Source organism: Ipomoea nil, unplaced genomic scaffold (assembly GCF_001879475.1).
Source record: "Ipomoea nil cultivar Tokyo-kokei standard unplaced genomic scaffold, Asagao_1.1 scaffold0482, whole genome shotgun sequence".
Taxonomy (NCBI): Eukaryota; Viridiplantae; Streptophyta; class Magnoliopsida; order Solanales; family Convolvulaceae; genus Ipomoea; species Ipomoea nil.
Genome location: NW_017616910.1, coordinates 178,248 through 202,605, shown reverse-complemented (window position 1 = coordinate 202,605; position 24,358 = coordinate 178,248). Strand labels below are relative to the sequence as shown.

At 35.1% G+C, this 24,358-nt stretch overlaps 3 protein-coding genes and 1 pseudogene across 5 annotated transcripts; 1 reads left to right on the top strand and 3 right to left on the bottom strand.

The window, feature by feature from the left end:
- Positions 1-7,441: 7,441 nt before the first annotated feature.
- On the bottom strand, positions 7,442-11,406 carry LOC109173762 (V-type proton ATPase subunit F-like). 3 transcript variants are annotated; one of them, XM_019323054.1, is made up of 5 exons: positions 11,318-11,406; positions 11,034-11,119; positions 10,263-10,344; positions 8,167-8,249; positions 7,442-7,874 (listed from the first exon to the last, which is right to left on the bottom strand). In XM_019323054.1, the coding sequence occupies exons 2-5, from the start codon at positions 11,094-11,096 to the stop codon at positions 7,710-7,712; spliced, it is 393 nt and encodes a 130-aa protein (XP_019178599.1). In that variant the 5' UTR covers positions 11,097-11,119; positions 11,318-11,406; the 3' UTR covers positions 7,442-7,709. The 3 variants fall into 3 exon arrangements, with proteins under 3 accessions (XP_019178599.1, XP_019178601.1, XP_019178598.1); XM_019323056.1 differs by lacking the exons at positions 10,263-10,344; positions 11,034-11,119; positions 11,318-11,406 and adding exons at positions 8,988-9,069; positions 9,757-9,842; positions 10,050-10,153; XM_019323053.1 differs by lacking the exons at positions 10,263-10,344; positions 11,034-11,119; positions 11,318-11,406 and adding exons at positions 8,988-9,069; positions 9,757-9,921.
- A 3,706-nt stretch (positions 11,407-15,112) lies between these two features.
- On the top strand, positions 15,113-16,792 carry LOC109173756 (probable histone H2A variant 1). Its single transcript, XM_019323049.1, has 3 exons — positions 15,113-15,196; positions 15,345-15,479; positions 16,233-16,792. The coding sequence occupies exons 2-3, from the start codon at positions 15,354-15,356 to the stop codon at positions 16,527-16,529; spliced, it is 423 nt and encodes a 140-aa protein (XP_019178594.1). The 5' UTR covers positions 15,113-15,196; positions 15,345-15,353; the 3' UTR covers positions 16,530-16,792.
- A 594-nt stretch (positions 16,793-17,386) lies between these two features.
- LOC109173480 (ammonium transporter 3 member 3-like) lies at positions 17,387-19,046 on the bottom strand. Its single transcript, XM_019322717.1, has one exon. It carries the CDS (start codon positions 18,878-18,880, stop codon positions 17,387-17,389), a length of 1,494 nt encoding a protein of 497 aa, XP_019178262.1. The 5' UTR covers positions 18,881-19,046.
- A 2,266-nt stretch (positions 19,047-21,312) lies between these two features.
- LOC109173761 lies at positions 21,313-23,451 on the bottom strand (annotated as a pseudogene).
- Positions 23,452-24,358: the final 907 nt, after the last annotated feature.

The following is a 24,358-nucleotide window of genomic DNA, read 5'->3' as shown; positions in this document are numbered from 1 at the left end:
TTAGACTATAATTCTCACCTAGAGCATGGTTCTAATGAGAGTCAGACCCTAGGTCAATGATCAAACGAGAATAGGGTTTCATTGTAAAAAATGATGATTGATCTTAGTCGTCAATTATGGTTCATCAATCGTTGAGGGTTTTAGTAAAATAAAAAATAAAAAATACTACGTCAATTTTATAATTATTGAAAACTCTTAAGAGCGATGTTTATTTTATAATTATTACAAACTTAAAAGTTTAGTAATGGTAAAACTCTAACCTTTGATTTCTCAAGATAGAGGGTGTGGATGTGTCCACACTTTTTACAACTGAGATATTCTTACTTGAACCCTCCTGTGTATATATATATATATATATATATATATATATATATATATATATATATATATATATATATATATATATATATATATATATACTAGTTATAATGTGCACATTGCTCAATTAAATTAATGTCAACACGAAAATTAAAATAAGTAAATACTTAGTACAATTTGTAAATATCAAAGTTAATTAATGTAAAATAAAAATAATTTTTTTTCAATATAATCAAAATCACTATTTTCAACTTATAATAAAAATAGCAGTAAAGATGAGTATTGCTATAGAGAGTTATAAGCGAGAATAAAAATTATGTTCTAACAATTTTCATATTAAAATAAATTAAATTTTCTCTATATGATATTGATTAGTCAATAAAACTTAACTTATAATGCTTGAGGGGCTGGGATTTGTGAGCTAGTGGGTGGAGATTATAATGTTTTGTGTTACTACTGTCAGGTACAACATTTTAATTAACGGGGTTACAAGTGGAACAATGGTGTTGACTCGATGGATAAGGCAAGGAGATCCACTCTCGCCTTATTTGTTCTATATCTGTGCGGAGGGTCTCTCACTGTTGTTACAGTAAGCTCAGGCTCGAGGGGTGATACATGGGTGTAGAGTGGCTAAGGGTGCCCTAGTCGTATCTCATTTGTTTTTTGTTGATAACAGTTTATTATTTTTTAGGATAGATGAGGTGGAAGTTGTGGCAGTAAAGGCATGCCTTGGTATCTATGAGGAGTTTTTTTTTTTTTTTTTTTTTTTTTTTTTTTTTTTTTTTTTGTTAGGAGGTGAATTACCACAAATCCAGTATCTTGTTTAGCCAAAACACTTAGATTGAGGTTAGGGACATGGTGGCAGGGATTTTTAACATGGCCCAGGTTGACAATTTTGGTAAGTATCTTGGCCTTCTTTCTTTCATTGGTCGTAACAGAAAAGCGGTTTTTGCCCATGTTGAGTAGAAGTTGAGGCATAGAGTGGGTTCATGGATTAAAAAGTTCCTCTCTTAGGCGGGTAGGGAAATTTTGCTAAAGAGTGTGGCTCAGGCAATGCCTACCTTCTCGATGAGTGCTTCCTTCTATCAGGTTCGGTTTGCATTACATTGGAACGTATTATGAATAGATTTTGGTAGAGTGGAAGTGGTGGGTCATGGGGCATTTATTGGTTGGCTTGGGATAAAATGTGTGGTTCAAAGAGTTAAGGGGGGCTTGGATTTAAGCAACTTTAGGCATTCAATCTGGCACTGCTTATTAAGCAGGGTTGGTGATTTCTTACCAATTCTGCATCATTGGCTGCTCGTATTTATAAGGCCTGGAATTTTCCTAATAGTTCTTTTTTGGAGGCTACTTTGGGTAAAAATCCTAATTGTTGTTAGAGGAGTATTTTGGCAGCCCAAGGTTTGTTATGACGTGGGATAAGGTCTAGGATTGGAAATGGTCATAACACTAACAGCACGTTTGGTTCGCGGAATGAATTTTGAGGTAATAGGAATGTTATTCCATAAGGAATGGAATAGGCAAGGAATAGAATATAAATTGTATTCTATTGTTTGGTTCGCGAAAGGAATAGACGTTAGGAATTATATTACAGTGTTTGGTTGATTTAAGGAATAGAAATGAAATATGTTTTAAAAGACATAAATACCCTTATAAAAATATGTGGTGGTGGCTGTGGTGGTGGCCGTGGTGGCGGCGGCAGCGGTTGTGGTGGCGATGGTGGTGGCAGTGGTGGCAGTGGTGGTGATGGTGGTAGTGGCGGTGGTGGTGGGGTGGTAGTGGTGGTGGTGGCGGTGGCAGTGGTGGTGACGGTGACGGTTATGGCAGTGGTGGTGGTAGGGGGGGGGGGGGGGGGGGGGGCGACGGTTGTGGCAGTGGTGGTGGTGGTAGTGGCGGTGGTGCTGCTGGGTGGTGGTTCTGGTGGCGATGGTGGTGGCGGTGGTGGTGCTGGGGTGGTAATGGTGGTGGTGGCGGTGGCAGTGGTGGGGGCGGTGGTGGTGGTGGGGGCAGCGATGGTGGTGGTGGTGGTGGCGGCAACGACGGTGATGGTAGTGGTGGCGACGACGGTGGTGAAATAGGATAAATTTATATATAGGATAAGAAAATTAGGTTAAAGAAAGGGGTAAAAAAGAAAATAGATTCTAAAAACTATTCCTGTGCGTTCAGTAATAGGCTAATACCAGGGGCCCTAGTAATAGCTATTACCTTATTTGAGGTAATAGGCTATTACCAGGAATATTATTCCTGGTAATAGAAATAGTTACCAAACAAAGGAATAGGCCTATTACTGGGAATGTTGTGCCATTCCCGGCCTATTCCGTGAACCGAACGGGCCATAATATTTAGACACGCCTCTGGCTACCTGATGATGGCAACCCGATGGTTCAAACCTCACCGCCAGAACTGCTAAGGGATGCTATAGTGGCAAGCCTAATGATTCCATATTCAAGCAGTTGGGACATGGAGGTGTTGTAGGATATTTTAGAGCCTAGAGATGTGGAGTTAATCTTACAAACTTCTATTTACCCAGCCTTTGGCGATACTTGGTATTGGAATGGGGATATTCGGGGATATTATACGGTAAGGAATGACTATAGGTGTCTACTAGAGCCAATGCCGATATATAACCCAGAAGGTGAGTTTGAGAAATGGTATACATTGTGGAAGCTTAAAATACCACCAAAGTGGAAGTCTTTTCTTTGGAGACTTGCTAGAGGGGTGTTACTGGTGGCTATTAATTTAAGAGAAGAATGGTCGATGTAGCGGTGGAGTGTAAGGTGTGTGGGCTGGATCATGCAAAAACAATGGAACATGTATTTGTTATGTGTGAGTTTGCTCAGACAGTTTGGAGCAACTCTCAACTCACGCTTCCTACGCCCCTAAACTGGTCAATGGCGAAGTGGTTGAACATGGTTTTTGCATGCCTTGACAGTGATTGTCTTGTTTCAGCTGCTACAATTTTATATGCCATCTGGGAAGCACGTAACGAAGCAAAAATGGGAGCAATGGTTGGTGAAGCCGGCTGGTGTGTGGAGGAGGGCAGCGATGGCAGTAGCATCGTGGCAGGTGGTGCGGCTGGTGGAGGATGGAGGGACAGTCACACAAGAGGGACGGAGGAGGGGGCTGGTTCCATTGTATGTAGGTTTGACGCAAGTCTTCTTCCGAGAGCAGGTTCGGCTACATACGGTGCTTGGATAGCAGCAGCTAATGGAGATTTCATTGTAGCCTTCATTGCACGCACGATCCTTATTGGCAGAAGCAATGGCTTGTAGCGAGGGGTTGAAGGGAGTTCCCCTAAATCCCTCCCCCGAAATCCATCCTGACATGGCTTATAACAACTGTGTATCATAAATTGGGACTCACTAATTTGTTATTAAAGACTAAATCATCCAATAAAAAGTGTATTGTCAAGAGTAAGGAGGTAAACAAATCAAATATTTTTAATTTTATTCATTATTCGAATTCAAATATTTCGATTCGAATTTTATTCGAATAAAAATACGAATATATTTGATTTGACTAATATTCGAATATATTAGTAATCACGTAAGTACATAAGACCAGAATTCTAAACACCTCACTACCTTAGCGGCTCAGCCCTCGTTAGTGATCTTCTTCCCCTCATGCAGAACTCTAAACTCTAAAGCCATAGCTAAAGTTTCTCCTTCCCCTCATGTAGTCGCCACTCGCCACTTCATAGCTAAAGCTTCTTCTTGCCACTCCACTACAGATCTGTGATGACGACAAGTCGAGTGGTGGACTTCATGTACGTACAGTAGCGGCAGCAGCACGACTAGTTGATGACTGTGACGGCTTCTTCTTGTTAGCAGCACGACGACGGTGATGACTTCTTCGATCTGTTTTCTTTTTTAGCTTCCAGCGGTGGAGGGTAGCAAGGTAGCACTCAGCAACTCCGGCAGCTTCACCAGCGAAGAAAATTAGTATATTAATATAATATTAGTATAATAGTATATTAATAGAAAATTTTATGCTATTTAAATTTAAATTTTTATTACATTTTATCTTAATTTATTAGAGATTTTGAAAAAAAAAATTAAATTAGACATTTCGAGTTCGAATATTCGAGTCGAATCAAATATATTCGAATAATGTAGCCGAATCGAATACGAATAAAATTTTAGATTCGAATATTTATCGAATATGAATACAAATAATTCTCAAAATAGTCGAATTCGAATTGAATAGCAAGATATTTGAGTCGATTCAATTCGTTTACACCCCTGCTCAACACTCAACAGTGAGATTAGAAGGGGTGGGTAGCATTATTCATAAATAATAGGTATAGAACTTTAATAATGTAAAAATAATTTTTTATGATTAAAAAATAATAATACAATATTTCTAAAGTAATGTACAATATAATAGTACGATTATAGAAATACAAACAAAAATTATTAATACTATATTGATCTATCATTCCCAATAATGTAAAAGCAAAATTAAAATATTGAGTCTTGTTCTAAATAATCAAAATAAGATTAATTAAACGAAAACAAAAAACAAAAAAATAAAAAATAAAAACAAAAAAACAAGAAAAGGAATTTCAAGGTTCCTTATTTATACACTTTGATTCTCAACTTTGAACGTTATTTATATAGTCTGAATAATTAATTGACCAAAGTTAATATTAAAATTTATATTATATTTTTTAATATATTCTAACATATTCATAGTCTATGTTCAATAATTATGTCAACCTGATTGGGATGAGATTGAGACCTAAAACCTTCCTTATGGAAATTAATGAGTAAGTTAAAAATAATAAATAGTTAATGGAATATTCCGTTACTAAAGTTTACACTGACGAAATGCGGGAATAATAATAATAATAATAATAATAATAATAATAATAATAATAATAATAATAATGGGTAAAATAGAAAATCGTAACAAAATACTAAAACAAAAATAATAAGAACCATTCATTAAACAAACAATTACAATAACATTTTTTGTTCCCGTTAGAGACTTAACTGTAAATTGGTTCTTATTGTATTTATTTTTAATAGATATACATAATCAATGTATTTGTTGTTATATTTAGATACCCATTCATTTATACATAGTAAATTCAGTATATAATAAAGAAGAGTTAGCTCGTATATATACTCAATATCACTTGTTTTATTTTCAATTTTACTTAATTATTTGGTATTAATTTGTATTAATACTATTATTTGTGCTTTCATAAAAAGTATATGACATACTTTTTAATGGAAAGATCAACCTCGCATAAAACCAATAGCCGACCAAATCGATCCCATCCCAAATGGAAATCTAAGCAGGCAATCTTATGAATCCAAATTAATCAAAAAATTAATATTTTTTTTCCAAAAATGCTTTAACGGTAATATAAAATTTGAAAGTAAGAGATCGAGAGATAATTTTGAGTTAATTGTTTTACTATATTGAGAAGAAACTCATTTGATTGTTACCTGCGTATATTTAGAATAAAATTGAAAACGGTTTATTTTGCATACGTTAATGTAATTACTGAAGATAATTATTACTCCGTAATTGTAAAAAGTAGCAAATTCATAATTATCCAACAAAGACCCTGGTAGTCATAGATTTTGAATATTTCTTTATTTGGACAAGGTGGAAAACAGTAGAGGCAAAAGAAAATTATAGAAATTAAATAATTACCCTTCAATTGTTATTCAATGTTTGAGTGATCTTATCGCAATTTATTACTACCCGTCTTCATTGAGTGTTACTAATTGGTCTAAGATTAGGGGTTTCGAGCTGACACGCCCCACCGCAGGTTGTAATTTTTGCGTGATGGCCTACGCGCTAAAATTATTCAATCTTAGCCCGCCTCATGTGGTTTCACGGGTCAACTTAAATTTTTTATAAATTATTAAATTTTTTAAAAAATTATTATAGTGTGTGAATTATATATATATATATATATATATATATATATATATATATATATATATATATATATATATATATATATATATTAGAGATCATATGCGAAGCTTCTTCCAAATTAAAATTGGGGTTAAATCTCAACCATTGATTTTATCCCGATCAAGCATTTAGAATGGAGAAAAAAGTTTATTTTTAAAAAAAAAAAAATACGGTAGCATTATGGTAATTGTGTGTAAGTTCAGATTTTTTTTTCTTTGGGTGCATTATTTTCCTTCTTCGTGTGCGTATTATTCATTCTTCGAGTGCATATTGTTTCTTCTTTAGGTGCATAGTTTCTCTTCGTAAGGTTAAAGTTGTGCACTTAAATGTGCAAATTTATGCACCCTTAGCTACAAAGGTATGCACCTCGAGGTGCAAAGTTTAAAAAAGAAAAAAAAAAAATCATGTGCGAAGCTATGCACCTGAGTCTTCAAAATTATGTACCTTAAAATGCAAATTTATGCACCCTTAATTGTAAAGTTATGCAGCTTGAAGTGGAAGCTTTGTTTTTCACTCTAGTGAACACATGTGATAAACATGTGTCCATAAAACAGGATCAAACTGGTTTGTATCTCTGCTGAAACATTAATAATGCATTCAAAATCTTGAATTAACTAAATCTAATCAAACATTCTCAGCCAACGAAGTCATAAAACAACATTTAACTGTCTCCCTATGCATAACTTTAAATCTTTAATTTGGTCTATATATTTAACCCTTGAAGTGTAAAACCTTGAACCTTAAAGTGCATAACTTTGAAGCTATGAGTGCATAACTTTGAAGCTCACGGACTAACCTGCATATATAGCCCTCCAGTCCACGCAGCCATGCAGGTCAAGCCCACGATACCCCGTATTTTTGCAGGCCAAAAAGTTAGGCCCTAACCTTCCCCACTGAGAGGCAGTTTAAGGTTAGCCCGCGGGCTTCGACTCACTGACACTCCTACCTAACATATTAGAAGTTTAGAACCCGTACAAGATCCCTTGGGGTTAGGAATTCAACCTTTTAGCTAACAGATGCATTATATGGCAGCATGCACCTGTTGGCTCAAAGTGTTGTGCACACAACTTTATTTTATTGTTTCAAAAGAAATATGATAAAAATGGGTTCTTCTGATGGGTTGAAAGATTGAACAATTTGGAGAAGTTGAAATATAAGCAGTACAAATTATATATAAGAACTAAGAAGCTCAAAGATGGATGTTCTCTACCCTTTCTGGGGTATAAATCATTTTATTGCATCCTGTAAGTGTAAACCACAAGGAAAATGTCAAGCAAGTGACCTAGGTACTCAGATCTCCATGCTACAAATTTTCAGTTTGCTGGCAAAACATATAGATATAGTAATAACGAGCACAAGGAATTATTACTCAAAAATGAATTTAAATAAATGCAGGTGCAGATGAGTAGAGTCTAAACTCTAAAAGGGCGGTTTAGAAACAAGAATCATCAAGTTCAGTGTCGTCCAGATGCCACAGATTCGGTAGAGAAGAGGTACTTCACTCGTGAAAGAATAGAATCCTGTGCAGGATCGTAGGGATGGTCCTTTGAAGGAATCTCCAGGATGGCTGGTATCGGCGTGTTATAACCATCAACCAAAAACCTTATCATGTTTGCAACCTGAACATTGAAGTGCGGTGGAAAGGATTATAGCTTAATCTCAAGAACAAACGATTGTAAAACGTTAAGGGAGCTGTTAGCCCGTAAACATTCCTAGTGGAGTGGTTGTAGCACAACGATTTGATTAAAAAAATCCAATGCATTATACAATTTCCAGATGTATAAAACTTTTCCAGATTGTAATATTGTTCCACGACAGTGTCATTTATCTATGCAACACACAAGAAATAATGGAAGAGGAGGAAGCTTAAACCAAGTCAATATAACATTCAGGAAATAAAACAATGCTTACATATTGGCTGATCAACACTATTGCAATGTCCTCTCTCGTAGTGAACTCTTTAAAAGCGTCTTCAATCTGTTTCACCGTAGTTTCTAAACCATAACAAAGAAAAGAAATTGATTAAGTATATTTACAAAATAAGTTTTTTTTTTTTTAAAGCATTGGTTTTTGGGTAAAGAAATCAGAGGAAAAAAAAAAAAGGGAGGTTGTTTGGTAAATGGCTGTTAGCTGATTGAGTTAGAGGGAATGACTAGTTGATAATATTAGCTGATTGTAAAAAGATGTTTAGTAAATTAGCTATTAGTTGATAGTTGTGTGGTATAATTTCTTTTCTCAAAAAGCTACTTGAAAAAGTTGCTTTGAATAGCTTTTTGAATTTTAACATTTTGGAGTTGCAAAAAGCTAATTAACCAAACACTTATATTGATTTTTTTAACCAAGTCAAACAACTAATAGTGGTCAAATAAACCAAAATTGGCTGATAAGCTAACTATTTTACCAAACAGGGCAGCTATGTTTGCTTACTTTTCCACGAATAAAGCTGAAATTTATGAGTGAAAATGAACAAACTGTTCTACATAGTTTGCTAAAAATACAGATGACTTTATTTTAAATTTATAGATAATTGACTTCAAATATGAAAAAGAAAAATAAACTCTCAATAAAGGCTCAAACTTCAATCTTATATCCATCAACAAAAAAAAAAAAAGATTCTGCATTCAACAAAATGGTGAGGCACCCTTGCTGCTGGGTTACAACAGGAAATTTTAGCCCATTGGTCACCAACATAGCAATTAATCATGCATTGCCAACTCCAGCCAAAAACATACTTGAATCCACAATAAGGTAGTTTGTTTTTCTTCTCAAGTCCATGTTGCCAACTCCAGCCATTAAAAATCCAGTAACCGTATCCTACATTTGCATGGTGTAAGAAAGCTCCAGAAAGGCAAATAATGCAGCAATTAATACCTCAGTAAAACCATGTAAATAGTACACACATCTCTCTTTTGTCAACTCAAATTATATGGGAAAAAGTATAGGTTTAGTCCCTTAGTTATTCATAGTGTAGATTTAGTCGCTTAGTTGTTATTGTGCCAAATTAGGTCTGTCCCACTTCGTTAAGTGGCAAATTAGTGATGGATTCAGTCAGTCAGGAACAAAATTCATCACTTTAATAACAATTGAGGGATTAAATCTAAATCATGAATAACTGAGAGACTAAAATGTCCACCATGGTCACAATTAAAGACTAAAAATGTTGTTTCCCCAATTATATGCAACCAAATACTTACAATCTGTGTTTATGTCATAAACTAAATTGCCATGGCACATCATTAGAGAAGAATTGTTACCCAGACATTTTACACTCCAACAGTTTAAACCCTTCACTGCTTTCATGGATTTTGCACCAAAACAACTGATTAATCCTTTTTATTAAGTATGTGTTGGATATTAAGAGGCCATTAGCAAAAATGCAATAGAAGTATGTAAATGCCAGTCAAGCCAGATTAACCCATAATAACACAACAATGAAAACACAAAATTTGCACAAAACACACATTTATCTAGAGGTCATGAATTAAAGTTAGCATCTTTTACCTCATCACCAATCATAGCAATGAGTGCTGAGTTGTTAGTGCGGATCTGAGGTCGGTTTGCCATCCTGAACAAATTTTCTTATGCAGCTGCAATAATCGATTAAACAAAAATGAAAATTTCAAAAACGTAAACTAGTTTCTACTAATCAAACCATAGAAAACGATGTCCGGAAAACAATTAATCGGATCGAATTTCTTCTATATGCCAAAAAAACATGAATCGAAAGAGCATGATTTGAGGGGAAAAAAAAAAAAAAAAGAAGAGTAACTTCTGAAAATTCACCATTAACAGACCTTGTGCCTGTGTTTTGAGCTCCAACGAAAACTCTTCAGTGAAATTGAAGAAAGAAGAATGAACTGGATCAAGTCGGGGAGTTTGTTGCTTGATGGGCTCATGTCCACGTTGCTGCTGGGTTATAACAGGAAATTTTAGCCCATTGGTCACCAACATAGCAATTAATCATGCTCAAGGAACTGAAAGATAGGAATTCAAGGCCAAAAACATACTTGAATCCACAATAAGGTAGTTTGTTTTTCTTCTCAAGTCCACGTTGCCAACTCCAGCCATTAAAAATCCAGTAACCGTATCCTACATTTGCATGGTGTAAGAAAGCTCCAGAAAGGCAAATAATGCGGCAATCAATACCTCAGTAAAACCATGTAAATAGTACACACATCTCTCTTTTGTCAACTCATAAATTATATGGGAAAAAGGATAGGTTTAGTCCCTTAGTTATTCATAGTGTAGATTTAGTCGCTTAGTTGTTATTGTGCCAAATTAGGTCTGTCCCACTTCGTTAAGTGGCAAATTAGTGATGGATTCAGTCAGTCAGGAACAAAATCCATCACTTTAATAACAATTGAGGGATTAAATCTAAATCATGAATAACTGAGAGACTAAAATGTCCACCATGGTCACAATTAAAGACTAAAAATGTTGTTTCCCCAATTATATGCAACCAAATACTTACAATCTGTGTTTATGTCATAAACTAAATTGCCATGGCACATCAGTAGAGAAGAATTGTTACCCAGACATTTTACACTCCAACAGTTTAAACCCTTCATTGCTTTCATGGATTTTGCACCAAAACAACTGATTAATCCTTTTTATTAAGTATGTGTTGGATATTAAGAGGCCATTAGCAAAAATGCAATAGAAGTATGTAAGTGCCAGTCAAGCCAGATTAACCCATAATAACACAACAATGAAAACACAAAATTTGCACAAAACACACATTTATCTAGAGGTCATGAATTAAAGTTAGCATCTTTTACCTCATCACCAATCATAGCAATGAGTGCTGAGTTGTTAGTGCGGATCTGAGGTCGGTTTGCCATCCTGAACAAATTTTCTTATGCAGCTGCAATAATCGATTAAACAAAAATGAAAATTTCAAAAACGTAAACTAGTTTCTACTAATCAAACCATAGAAAACGATGTCCGGAAAACAATTAATCGGATCGAATTTCTTCTATATGCCAAAAAAACATGAATCGAAAGATCATGATTTGAGGGAAAAACAAAAAGAGTAACTTCTGAAAATTCACCATTAACAGACCTTGTGCCTGTGTTTTGAGCTCCAACGAAAACTCTTCAGTGAAATTGAAGAAAGAAGAATGAACTGGATCAAGTCGGGGAGTTTGTTGCTTGATGGGCTCATGGGCTAGGCCCGTGAATAGAGAAGCGCAGGTCCAATTACAGATTCATGTTTTCTATTTTTAAACCCAAAGTTCCCTAGCCGTTATACCGTGCACCACGGTGTACATAGTAATTTACGCTCCACGCCTTCTAAAACGATGTCATTTTGTTAAGTTGGGTGAGGAATTGACGCGAAGAAAATGTATGTGTATTCTGTTATACAATTATGTACATTCGAAATAGGAAATTTTTATCTTTTCAAAAAAAATTATGTGTATTCTGTTATAAAAATATGTACATTCTATTATACAATTCTGTTCATTCTATTATATAATTCTGTACATTCGAAACATGGGAATTTTTTTAAAAGAGTTAAGAGTTTATGTGTATTATGTTAGATTATATGTATTATTCTTTCAAAAAAGATTATTTGTATTCAATTATAAAATTCTGTACATTCTATTATACAATTCTATAGATTCGAAACATGAGATTTTTTTTAAGAAGTGAACAACAGACACAGGAAAATGTACAAAACGACGTTGTTTTGGGTCAGGGCGCAAAATGCATTGTGCGCCCTGTTGCACGGTATAATTTGCCCAAGTTCCCGGTTTGGCGTAGATTATGTTATTGATCTTATGAAACCGTCCTAATACTATGTAATATTGCAAAAATCGCGTCTAAACGCTAGGCGATGGCTGGTCGCCTAGAATTTCGGTGGAATCACCATTTTAAGTGGCTGGTCGCTTTAGCGTCGATTAAGTTGCGGCGGACTAGGCGGGCATTTAGAATGCCGGTTAATTATTTTTTTGTGTTTTTTTAAATGAGTTATTTCGCTCAAATTAACGCCGCTTTTAGTGAAATAACCCTAAATTGTTCAAATCGGTCGCAAACCTTAAAAATGTAATAAATAAATTCGAAATCAGGTACTTTAATATTAATACCTCGGTTCAGTGGCTTATTTGGAGGTTATTTGAGTTCGATGGCTTAATTGTCGTTTCCCAAATAGTTCAATGGTTTATTTGTACTTTATCCCTTAATACTTTGTGAGTTGTGACTTTGGGTTGTGTTTTGATTATTTAAATCTTTATACAATTTACAATTCTAGATTTTTTTAAGTTAATATTTAATATTTTAGTACTGGCTATTAAAATACTAAATAGTTTATAATTACCAAGTCTTAAATAATTTTTTTTGAAAAAATCTTTTTTTTTTAAAAAAAAAGAGGCGCCTAGGCGTCCTCTCGAGGAACGCCTAGCGATTTTTGCAACCTTGATCCTATGACATTTTTTTTAACTTTTTTGTTACTTGTTCTATTTGTGCTAGAATCTCTTTAGTTGTTACTTGTTCTATTTGTGCTTCTGTAGACTAGTTATTTGGTTGTAACTTCCTACTTCAGTTAATTCCTTCACAGATCCTATGACATTTTTTTAACTTTTGGAATGCTACTGACTCTATTACTATACATTGTAGTATCTATTCAAACATACTTTCTCAACCTAATGAAGCACACAGAGTCAACAACGCCTCCATTGAGACTCGATCTCATGACCCTCCACATAGAAGAGATCACTACATGTCATTCAAGCACAATGTGCTTGACAAATTAATAATAACATACCAAATCGTTTTAAATTTTTATCAAATTAGAGTAATGAATTCCAATTTTATAATTTTTATTTAATCAGGGTAACAAAATTCAATTATTTTTATTTCTTAACTATGACAATATTATAGTACAAAAATAAAGAGTGACTATCCTCTATGACATACATTAACTAAAAGTTTTATGTCCTCTCATGTATAATAGCTTACAAAACACATATAAGAGATAGATAAATAATATTAGAAGAACAATGTGTAAAAGACTCAATCAAAAATGTATGGACAAAAATCAAACTTATGATTTTTGATTTACGAATCATGCTTGACACCTTTTTTGAAATATTTAATTGATATGTTGATTTTATAGGAGGTTTTTAAGCATCGTCAAACTTGTCTTTATACAATATAATTTATACAATATGTACAAAATAATACTATTGTCTACAAATAGTGTTATCTACCTTTATATGGAGTATGAACTTTTTTTAACCTACAAAAAGAAAGCAAATAGCAAAAAATAAAATTACAATACAAAAACGTGTATAAAACTAAATAACCATAAATTTCAAATATGTAATTCTTTTTTAATAAAATAATAATAATATAATAATAATAATAATAATATATTTTTAAAAATCAATGAATTAATATTATTATATTATCACTTAAAAGTAATAGACGAATGTTATTTCGTACGTAAAGGAGTTCGATTCTTGACAATTTTTTTTTTTTGTTGAACCCGTCGCATATAGTCTTCTTAATATAGTTACATCTTTTATACACCAAAGCAAAATTTAACCAATGTATATTGTTGATTTGACCTAAGGCAATTGCGGGCGGACCAACACAACCACTTAAGATGATTCTAATGTGAAGAGACAACGCTCAAGAATACTTTGAGAACAAAGAAAGTATATTATTACTTTAGAATAATCAGAAAGTCAAACATGGAGCCATTTTAAGTCTTATATATCCACGGGTATTTTAAATCAAATTGGAGGGGACCCCCAAACTACTCATTAGTCATTATCCATCGAACCATCGTGATTTGTTTCATCCTAGAACGTATGACCTTGTTCTCCCATAGTAAAGTTTCAATGTCCTTTTATTCAGAGATTTTTATACAACTATTTTACTCATAGATAAACTCATAAATGCCACTAAGTATTATATATGAATTAATAAAATAACTGTCATAATTTAAGCCTCAATTATTGGGTGAGAAAACAAAGAGTTGGATGCATTTACTTCGTAACTGTCATGCCACTCCATTAACCCTTTTGATTGCCCAAGTGACCGAGCATACTCAATCAACTTCGAGTACGACCTCTTGGGTGGAGTGACCATGCCTAATATCCGAACTAATCATATATCATCAAATAATGATTGTGAAGCCCCGCAAAGCTAGCTCAATGGTAGACTATTTGACATAAAGTCATCACTCTAAGAATAATGTGAAGGTTCTCCATAATAAAATTTGGGTTCCAATTTGATAAGAAGTTGATTTAGGGATTCACAATTTACCTCCTCAAGTTGATTGTGGCTTTCCAAGATGAATGTGATCGTTTTACAACTATGTGTGCCTTAGAGCATCCATATCAGCTCACACATTTTCACGGATTTTTAAACTTCATGTAGGAAAGATAAAGAGGTCAAGAAAAAATGAGAAGAAAAAAAAGAAAATAAAAAAACTAATCTGACAGGAGCAACAAAAAAGTAGAAAAATAAATAAAGCTTAGAACGGAAACAAAAACGCACTCCACGCACAGAATTCATATGTCTTTTCAATTTTCTCTCAAATGAAGAGTCCACAAAAATACTACATTTGCAAGAAAAAAAAAACATTCTAAAAATTCATCTCCACATTAATAAAAAACTATCATTTAGTTTTTTGTTATGAAAAAAATTTACAAATGTGGATGTTCTTACAACATTATACATTTGGTATTAATACTGGACAATTATGGCCCACGTGAACATGAGATTTGGTATGGGGAAAACCGGGTATTAAGTGAAAAAAGGAGGGCAAATCCATAAAGCGGCAAAATTTTGAAAATCTAAAAATTTCATATTCCCACCAAAAATATCCGCCAATAAAAGCTGAGCCAGAAATCCACCAACAGATCTCGCACTTCTCGTTATTCGTTAATCTTCTTCAGTTCTTCATTCTCCTCTCATCTTCGGAATTCCTAAGGTATTTCGATCTCTCCATCGTCGTTTCCTCCGTTGCCTTGTTAGTTGCTCTGTCTATGCTTACTCTGATGTTTTTGAGCTATGATTGTGCGATTTCTTTGACAAGGAGAACTGAATTTTAGTTTTCTGGTGGTTGATTTGTTGTTCAGGGTGATATAATGGCCGGAAAAGGTGGGAAGGGGCTTTTGGCCGGAAAGACAACGGCGGCTGCGGCGGCGGCGGCAGCCAGCAAGGATAAGGACAAGAAAAGGCCGGTCTCTCGGTCTTCTCGCGCCGGTCTCCAGGTATAGTATATCTCTGCTCCCTTTAACATGAATAAACTGGAACTATTGCCTTTGTTTGACTCGGTTAAGGAATTATTATTGTGATTGTCATATGAAATCTGTGTTTAGATATATACAAAAGGCACATACATGTATTATACATGTAAAACGCAATAATTTATCTAATTTCAGAAAGCATTGAGCACCTTCGGCCATAGTTGTTACTTACATTGTCTTAGTTAAAGAACTATAGAATTTTTAGAGTTTTGCCTATCACTTAATTTTGTGTGTAGCTAGATGTTGTAGTGTGAAATCGTAACAGTATTAATAAGTGTTGCAAAAATCTTGCTTAGACACTGATTAATCGGCGCTTAGACGATTCTTAAATGCCCTGAACGATTTTTTCAATCATGGTATCAATAGGACTGTGCTTAAATAGCTTATGTGTTATCAATGTTGAAAAAATTGCTAAGCGCCTAAGCGGGCACCTAGGAGGCATTGCCTAGTACTTAGGTGCTGATTAATCAGCGTCTAGTTGTGATTTTTGCAACAGTATGTGTTATCATTATAAAGTACTTAAAATCTATTACGTCTATTTCAGATCACAATATAATGGTCATAAATGACCTAAATAAGAACTCAAAGAGTTTTGTCTATCACTTAATTTTTTAGTATTGTAGTGTAAAATTTGTAATAGAAACAATAGGAAGACTTTATAGCATATATGTGATGATTATAGGTTGTGTAATAGAAACTAAAATGGTGGGATTGCAGTTTCCGGTGGGCAGGATTCACCGTCAGCTGAAGACCCGAACCTCAGCCCACGGGAGAGTTGGAGCAACGGCGGCGGTTTACACCGCCGCAATCCTGGAGTATTTGACGGCGGAGGTGCTGGAGTTGGCCGGAAACGCCAGCAAAGATCTGAAGGTGAAGAGAATCACGCCAAGGCACTTGCAGCTCGCCATCCGCGGCGATGAAGAGCTCGACACCCTCATCAAAGGAACCATCGCCGGCGGCGGCGTCATCCCTCACATTCACAAATCCCTCATCAACAAAACCAACAAGGAATAATCAACTTCTTCTTCTTCAGGGGCTCTGCCGCCTTAATCCTAGCTTGCTCGTATGCCGGTGTTCATTTAGCATAGTTTTCTTCAATTTGTAGGCTTGTTTTTACTTTCATTTGTTAGGATTAACGAACATTGTTTGTTGGATAAGATTAACTTTACATTTGATATGAACAATGTATTACATTGTAATGCTAGGCATGTTTATCTATTCTAGTACAATGGTTTGTGAGTTATTATACAAAAATTAAATGAGATTTATTATGTGCATATCACTAGACTGTAATTAGATTTTTCTCTTAACTAAAATGATTTATGGTAAAATAGTCAGTCAATTTTGGTTTATTTGATCATTATTAATTGTTTGACTTGATTAAAAAATTAATATAAGTGTTTGGTTAATCAGTTTTTTTGTAATTTTAAAATGTTAAAATTCAAAAAAAAATTTTGAGAAAAAAGAAATTATACCAAACAATTAATTAAACACTTTTTTTACAATCAACTAATATTTTTAATTAGTTATACTCTCTAACCCAATCGACTAATAGTCATTTACTAAACAAAGTCTAATCTTCTTAACTTCATTATTGATTTAGGATAACAAACAAAGTCACTTAATTGCATTAGGTTCATTTAACTTGTTTTTTGCAATTATCTTGGAGATAGACTGCCTTCCTTGAAATGGTGCTTGCTTAGTTCGCAAAATAATCTTTTTTATAAAGGTATTATATTATTGATAATTGTAAACGTTTTATTAGCTCTTCAGAATTGTTTCCATTAGTTACGTTTCTAGATCAGTGAATCGGGTTGCTCGTGCTTTAACTCAAGCATCTAGTTCTTAGTTTTATAACATTTGATATTTGATTATTGTGAGATTAATTCAGATTCGGGTTGGGAAATGATAGAAATTGGAGTTTTTGGTAGTGGGTGGTCTTCAAGTTGAATGGCAGAATGAATCTTGTTGGAGTTAGAATGAATGTTTCTTGAGGTTTCAAGCTTTGCTCCATCCCCCCACAGTGCATATGCATCTTCTCCATGAACAGCACTGTCCCCAACAATCAACTGTTCTTCCGTTAACCTTAACGGAACTACCAGCTTTACTACCAAGCAAATCAAGCTCGTGACAACAACGTTGTACACGACCACGAATCCGATCCCGACCAACTGAATCCCCATCTGGCGGAGCCCGGCGGCGATGCGGTGGTTGTGGAGCCCGTAAGCTAAACCGATCAGCTTTTCCCAGTCGGGAACGCCGTAGAAGATGCGGCTGAGTTTAGGGTTCGCGAAAAACCCGGCGAGGATCGCGCCGAGGCTTCCGGCGACGGCGTGGGTGTGGAAAACCGCTAGGGTATCGTCCACTTGTTTCAGGAGCTTTACTCTTTTGTGTACGAACATCATGCTGAACCAGGGGAGGCTGCCGGAGAGAATTCCCATTATGATCGCCGCCCAGCCTTGCACGACGCCGGCGGCCGGCGTGATGCAAACTAGGCCGGTGATCATCCCTTGCGTAGCGCCGATCACGGAGGGCTTCTCGTAGAAGAGAATGTCTAATAAAAGCCACGTCAGCAAACTCGCCGACGCGCATATGTGCGTGTTGAGCACCGCCAGGGAGGCGTCGGCGCTGGCGACGTAAGGATCGCCGCCGTTGAACCCCGTCCAACCCATCCATAATATTCCGGCGCCGGCGAGCATTAGGAGGATGTTGTTCGGCGGGAACCTCTCCCGATCTCTCGCCGCGCGTGGGCCCACCCAGTACGCGGCGGTGAAACCGGCCACGCCGGAGGAGAGGTGGATGACTAGGCCGCCGGAGTAGTCAATTATTCCCATCTTAAACAGCCAACCGCCGGGACTCCAAATACTAAAAGCGCAAACGGTGTACGAAAAAGTAAGCCAGAGAGGAACGAAAAGCATCCACGCGAGAAAATTCATCCGTCCCAGCAACGCGCCGGCGAGGAGAATCATGGTGATGGCGGCGAAGACGAACTGGAAGTAAATCATGGTGGCGTTGGGGAACTTTCCGATGAACGCCTGCCTGAGGAGGAAATTCTGGTCCATCGCGCCGCCGCTGGGCTTTCCGATGAACGGAGAAAGTGAGGCGCCGAAGGCCAACTGATAGCCCCAACCAACCCAGCAAACCAAGACGGCGGCGAAGGCGTAGAGCGCCATGAAGGCGGAGTTGACGGCCCATTTCTTCTTGACGATGCTGCCGTAGAGGATAACCAGGCCGGGAATGCTTTGGAGGCCGACGAAGGTTGCGGAGGTTAGCTGCCATGCATTGTCGCCTTTGTTCATCCATGGCGGATTCGCGTCGTCCGGCCTGATATTTTCCGGCAAGAAACGGCCCAATAATTCTCCCATTTATTGTGATTGAAGATACAGTGGGGTGGCGGAATGACATATATATAAGACGCTGCATTTGGGTTGTATATATCGACGGTATCTGACCGGTAAAGCTAAAGACAAGGTAGTAAGGTTGAGCTGCTGTTGAGAAACATGGAAATTATCGATAGTAGCAATGCAAGTGATCAAGGAATTATATATTCTTTGTGAGGATGGAAAACTCGCAATCACTATTCTAAGGTGTAAATCTCACTATCAAAACGTAAACTTGATTGATTAAAATTAAGGAAGTTAATAAGTAGTTTGGTAGGAGTACTCTAACAACTAGTCAACTAGTAGGAGTATAACTGGTAACTTTATAATTATTAAGTCAACAATTTGACTAACTTAGTTAATGTTGCTCCGACTAAGAAACTATATATTCAATGATAACTAAGATGCAAATCGAATGAGTTTTAGTAGTAATTGATCACAAGATTCAAGAAATGTGTCATATTATACCATGTTGAATGGAACATACGTAAATAGATTGTATTGAGAAAACTAAGCTTAATTATATAATATAATGGAGAGTATCTGAACGGTTGGACAATGCAATTGTCCATGGTTCTACAATAAGTTAATGGCAATCGCAATTGGACAATGCATAAAAGCCCTAGCTTAAGTTAATGGCAATCGCAATTGGACAATGCATAAAAGCCCTAGCTAGCTGGTTCTACAATAAGTTAATGGCAATCGCAATTAGTTTACTCTCTTATCAACTCAAGTTATATAAGATGGGGATACCCTATATATAGGCACACTACTTACCTCAAGTGAGGTTCGAACCTTACACCTCCAACTTAGGGGAGCAACTCAATACTAATGGACCACAAACCACTTAATAGATGAACTTTATTTAAAGCGCCCTTTTAAATAATAAATTATTGATTTTTTTTTTTATAAATCAAAAGAACTTGCATCTAGCCTAGCATTACTATATATGGGTCAATGGTGTAGGTAACCACGACAAAGGGCGTCCCTTCACAATCCAATTCCAATTTGACTCAAGGGGTGAATGCATTCATAGTCGTTGGGCATTTTTAATTGTTTTTTTTTTTTTTTTTTTTTTTTTTGGTTCTTGAGGTGCCAATTAAGAGAGAGGAGAGCTGAGGGAAGAAAAAGGAAAAGGAAAAAAAAAGGAATCTGACAAAAATTTTTTTAAAAAAAAACATATAATTTCAAATTTTAGAAATTATTGAATATATATTTTGAATTTTTTGAATTATTATATATATATTTTTTGAATTTTATAAATTATTGTGTATATATTTCAAATATTTTAGAATTAACATATATATATATATATATATATATATATATATATATATATATATATATATATATATATATATATATATATATATATATATATATATATATATATATATATACACACACACACACACACTTCAAATTTTATGAATTATTATGTATATATTTTGAATTTTAAAAATTATTTAGTATATATTTTGAATTTTAGTGATTGTTGTGTATATATGTTGAATTTTAGAAATTATTGTGTATATATTTCAAAATTTAAGAATTGTTGTAGGTTTCTAATTTGTAGAAATGTAAAATTGCACAGGTTGAATGTTTATATGAATTGTATAACTGTTTTGAATTTTTGAGAAGAAATAATAAAATAAATTTTATATTTAAAAATAATATAAATATACAAGGTCGTTTTTTTTTTTTTTTTTTTTTTTTTTTTTTTTTTTTTTTTTTTTTAACAACTGACGTAGATATAGTTTTTTAAAAAATTTAAAAATACGGACGCTGCTATGGACCTGACAAATAACGCTATGGGCTTAGAGCATCCACAATGGTTGGGGAGAATGGGGGATAATGTAAGAGTGATTAAGAAAAAGAATGTGGGAAGGGGACGGAAAAAAATCAAAATTAAAAAACGAAAAAAAAAAAAAAAAAGAAGGTTCAGGCGCGCCTGACGTGCCCTCGGGCGAGTGCATTGTACGCGCCCGTGTGGGCTGCTGCTGTGCGCAAAACGCGCACAGCAGCTTGTTTCTTCATTTTCTCTTTTTCTGACATTATTTTTGTTTTTGCAGATGAATTCTCCCCAAATTAATTCTCCCCTACATCAGCTATAAACTTGAAGTGGGTGAACTAATGCTGCAATCTCCCCTTATTATCTACTGATGTAGATGCTCTTAGGATGGGTTTTACAAGATGATGAAAGAGTGTTTTTTGCCAGCAAAGAATTTATGCATGATTGGTACTTTTGTTCCTTAAATTATAGATATTTTATTAAAGACTGAAAAATCACCATTTTTGAAAACTAAATGATATACCACACTAGGATGGATGTTCTTTGATAGATAGTTTTGTTTTTGAGGGGTGTCCCTTCCCTTAAAAACACAAAATAAGTAAGAAAATATACAAAAAACTCAAGATTTGATTCAAAGTGTTGACACTTCAAGTCAATTTAACCAATGTACATGAACATATTTTATCCAATCCCAGTTTGAACCCACAATCATACAACACGATGGAAACACAAATTTGCAGCCTGAGAATCCTAAACCACAAGGAAAATGTCAAGCAGTACAAATTTTCACTTTGCTGGCAAAACATATAGGTCTAGTAACAAGCATACAGAATTGTTACTCAAAACATGTAGTTCAACGCCTTCCAGATGCCACAGATTCGGTAGAGAAGAGGTACTTCACCCGTGAAAGAATGGAATCCTGTGCAGGATCGTAGGGATGGTCCTTTGAAGGAATCTACAGGATGGCTGGTATCGGCGTGTTATAACCATCAACCAAAAACCTTATCATGTTTGCAACCTGAACATTGAAGTGCGGTGGAAAGGATTATAGCTTAATCTCAAGAACAAATGATTGCAAAACGTTAAGGGAGCTGTTAGCTCGTAAACATTCCTTCACAACGATTTGATTAAAAAAAATCCAATGCATTATTTTTTTCAATTTCCAGATGTATAAAACTTTTCCAGATTGTAATATTGTTCCATGACAGTGTCATTTATCTATGCAACATACACGACATAATGGACGAGGAGGAAGCTTAAACCAAGTCAATATAACATTCAGGAAATAAAATAACGCTTACATATTGGCTGATCAACACTATTGCAATGTCCTCTCTTGTAGTGAACTCTTTAAAAGCATCTTCAATCTGTTTCACCGTTGTTTCTAAACCATAACAAGGAAAATAAATTGATTCAAACTTCTTTACAAAAAAAGTTATTAAAAAAATAATATTGGTTTTGGATGAAGAAATCAGAGAAAACAAAAACCAGGCTATGTCTGCTTACTTTTCCACTGATAAAGCTGGAATTTACGAGTGAAAATGAACTAACTATTCTACATAGTTTGCTAACAATAAAGATGGTTTTATTTTGAATTTACAGATATTTGAATTCAAATATGAAAAAGAAAAACAAACTCTTGATAAAGATTCAAATGTCACACTTTTCAACAAAATTGTGAGGCACCTTTGATGCTGGGTTACAACAGGAAATTTTAGTCCATTGGTCATCAACATAGTGATTAATCATGCTATTGTATACAATCATGCTCAAGGAACTGAAAGATAGGAATTCAAGACCAAAAAACATACTTGAATCCACAATAAGGTAGTTTGTTTTTCTCCTCAAGTCCATGTTGCCAACTCCAGCCATTAAAAATCCAGTGATCGTATCCTACATTTGCATATTGTAAGAAATCTCAAGAGCGGCAACAAATACAGCAAACCACACCTCAGTAAAACCGAGAAACTTAGAACGCACATCTCGTTTGTCCATCCATAAATTATATGCAACCAAACACTTGTAAATCTGTGTTCATGTGACAACTAAATTCCCATGGCACTTCAGCAGAGAATCACAAAAGAACTGGTGGTACTTATACATTTTACCGAACACACTCCAACAGCTTCCATCCTTAATTGGTTTCATGGATTTTGCAGGAAAACAATTGATTGACCTTTCTTTAAGTATAAACTGAATACTAGCAGGAAATTTTACCAAAAATACAATTTAAGTATGAAAACATACATGAAAATCATGATTTGATTCTAAAGTGTTGCAAGTCAAGCCACAGAATAATCCCCTAAACACAAAATTTGCACAAAGCAATACAAAACTGGCATTTATCGTAGAGTAAATCAATTAAAGTTAGCATCCTTTACCTCATCGCCAATCATAGCAATGAGTGCCGAGTTGCTGGTGCGGATCTGAGGTCGGTTTGCCATCCTAAACAAATTTGCTTATGCAGCTGCAATAATCGATCAAACAAAATTGAAAATTTCGAAACGTTTAAGCTAGCTTCTGATAATCAGACCATAGAAAACAAAGCTCGGAACACAATTGATCGGATCGCGCTAATTTTATATGACAAAAATCAACATGAATCTAAAGAGCATGATTTGGGGCAAAAGGAAAGGAAAAATACCTAAAAATTCACCGTTAAATAGACACCTTGTTCCTGGTAGTGTTTGGACTTCAATTGGTGTAAATCGGTAAATCCAACGAAAACTCTGTGAAATTGAAGAAAGACGAATCGCTAAATGGGATAGGCCAGTGAATAGGTCCGGTTATGGTGATTACCTTTTTCTACGACTAGTTGGGCCTCGCATAAAATTAGAATCACTAAAATTTGAAATAAAGGGTTAGATAGACCATTCAACTACACAACAAATTGTAATTGAGTTATCAAATTAAAACATTTTCTAAAGTGAAGGAAAATGTTATTTTCTAGTGTTTGGTTCATGAAATTCATTTTCCATTGGAAAATAAATTCCTCAAATTTGAGGAAAACAAAATTCTTGGTTGGACCAAGGATTTTGTTTTCCATGGAAGATGAGAAGAAAAAGTGAATAGATTGTCTATTTTACCCTTGCTTTCTTTTTTAATTATATTACTTTTATCAATGTGTAGGGACATATAGGTCTTTATACTCATTATTTCTTACAATTTCAAATCTAACCAAACAATAGAATTAGTATTCCCAATAATTCTTTTTCCACCAACCAAACAATGAAATTCATCTTCCTAGTAATTGTTTTTTCATGGAATTCCAATTCTATTTCCCTTAAAATATTTTCCGCGAACCAAACGAAAATCTTTAATTTGGTCTATATATTTAACCCTTGAAGTGCAAAACCTTGAATCTTAAAGTGCATAACTTTGAAGCTATGAGTACATAACTTTGAAGCTCACGGGCTAACCTGCATATATAGCGCTTCAGTCCACGTGGGTCAAGCCCACGAGGGCCGCATTTTTACAGGCCAAAAAATTAGGCCCTAACCTTCCCCACTGAGAGGCGATTTAGGACTAACCCGCAGGCTTCGACTCACTGACACTCCCACCTAACATATTAGAAGTTTAGAACCCATACAAGATCCCTTGGGGTTAGGAATTCAACCTTTTAGCGAACACATGCATTGTATGGCAACATACACCTGTTGAGCTCAAAGTGT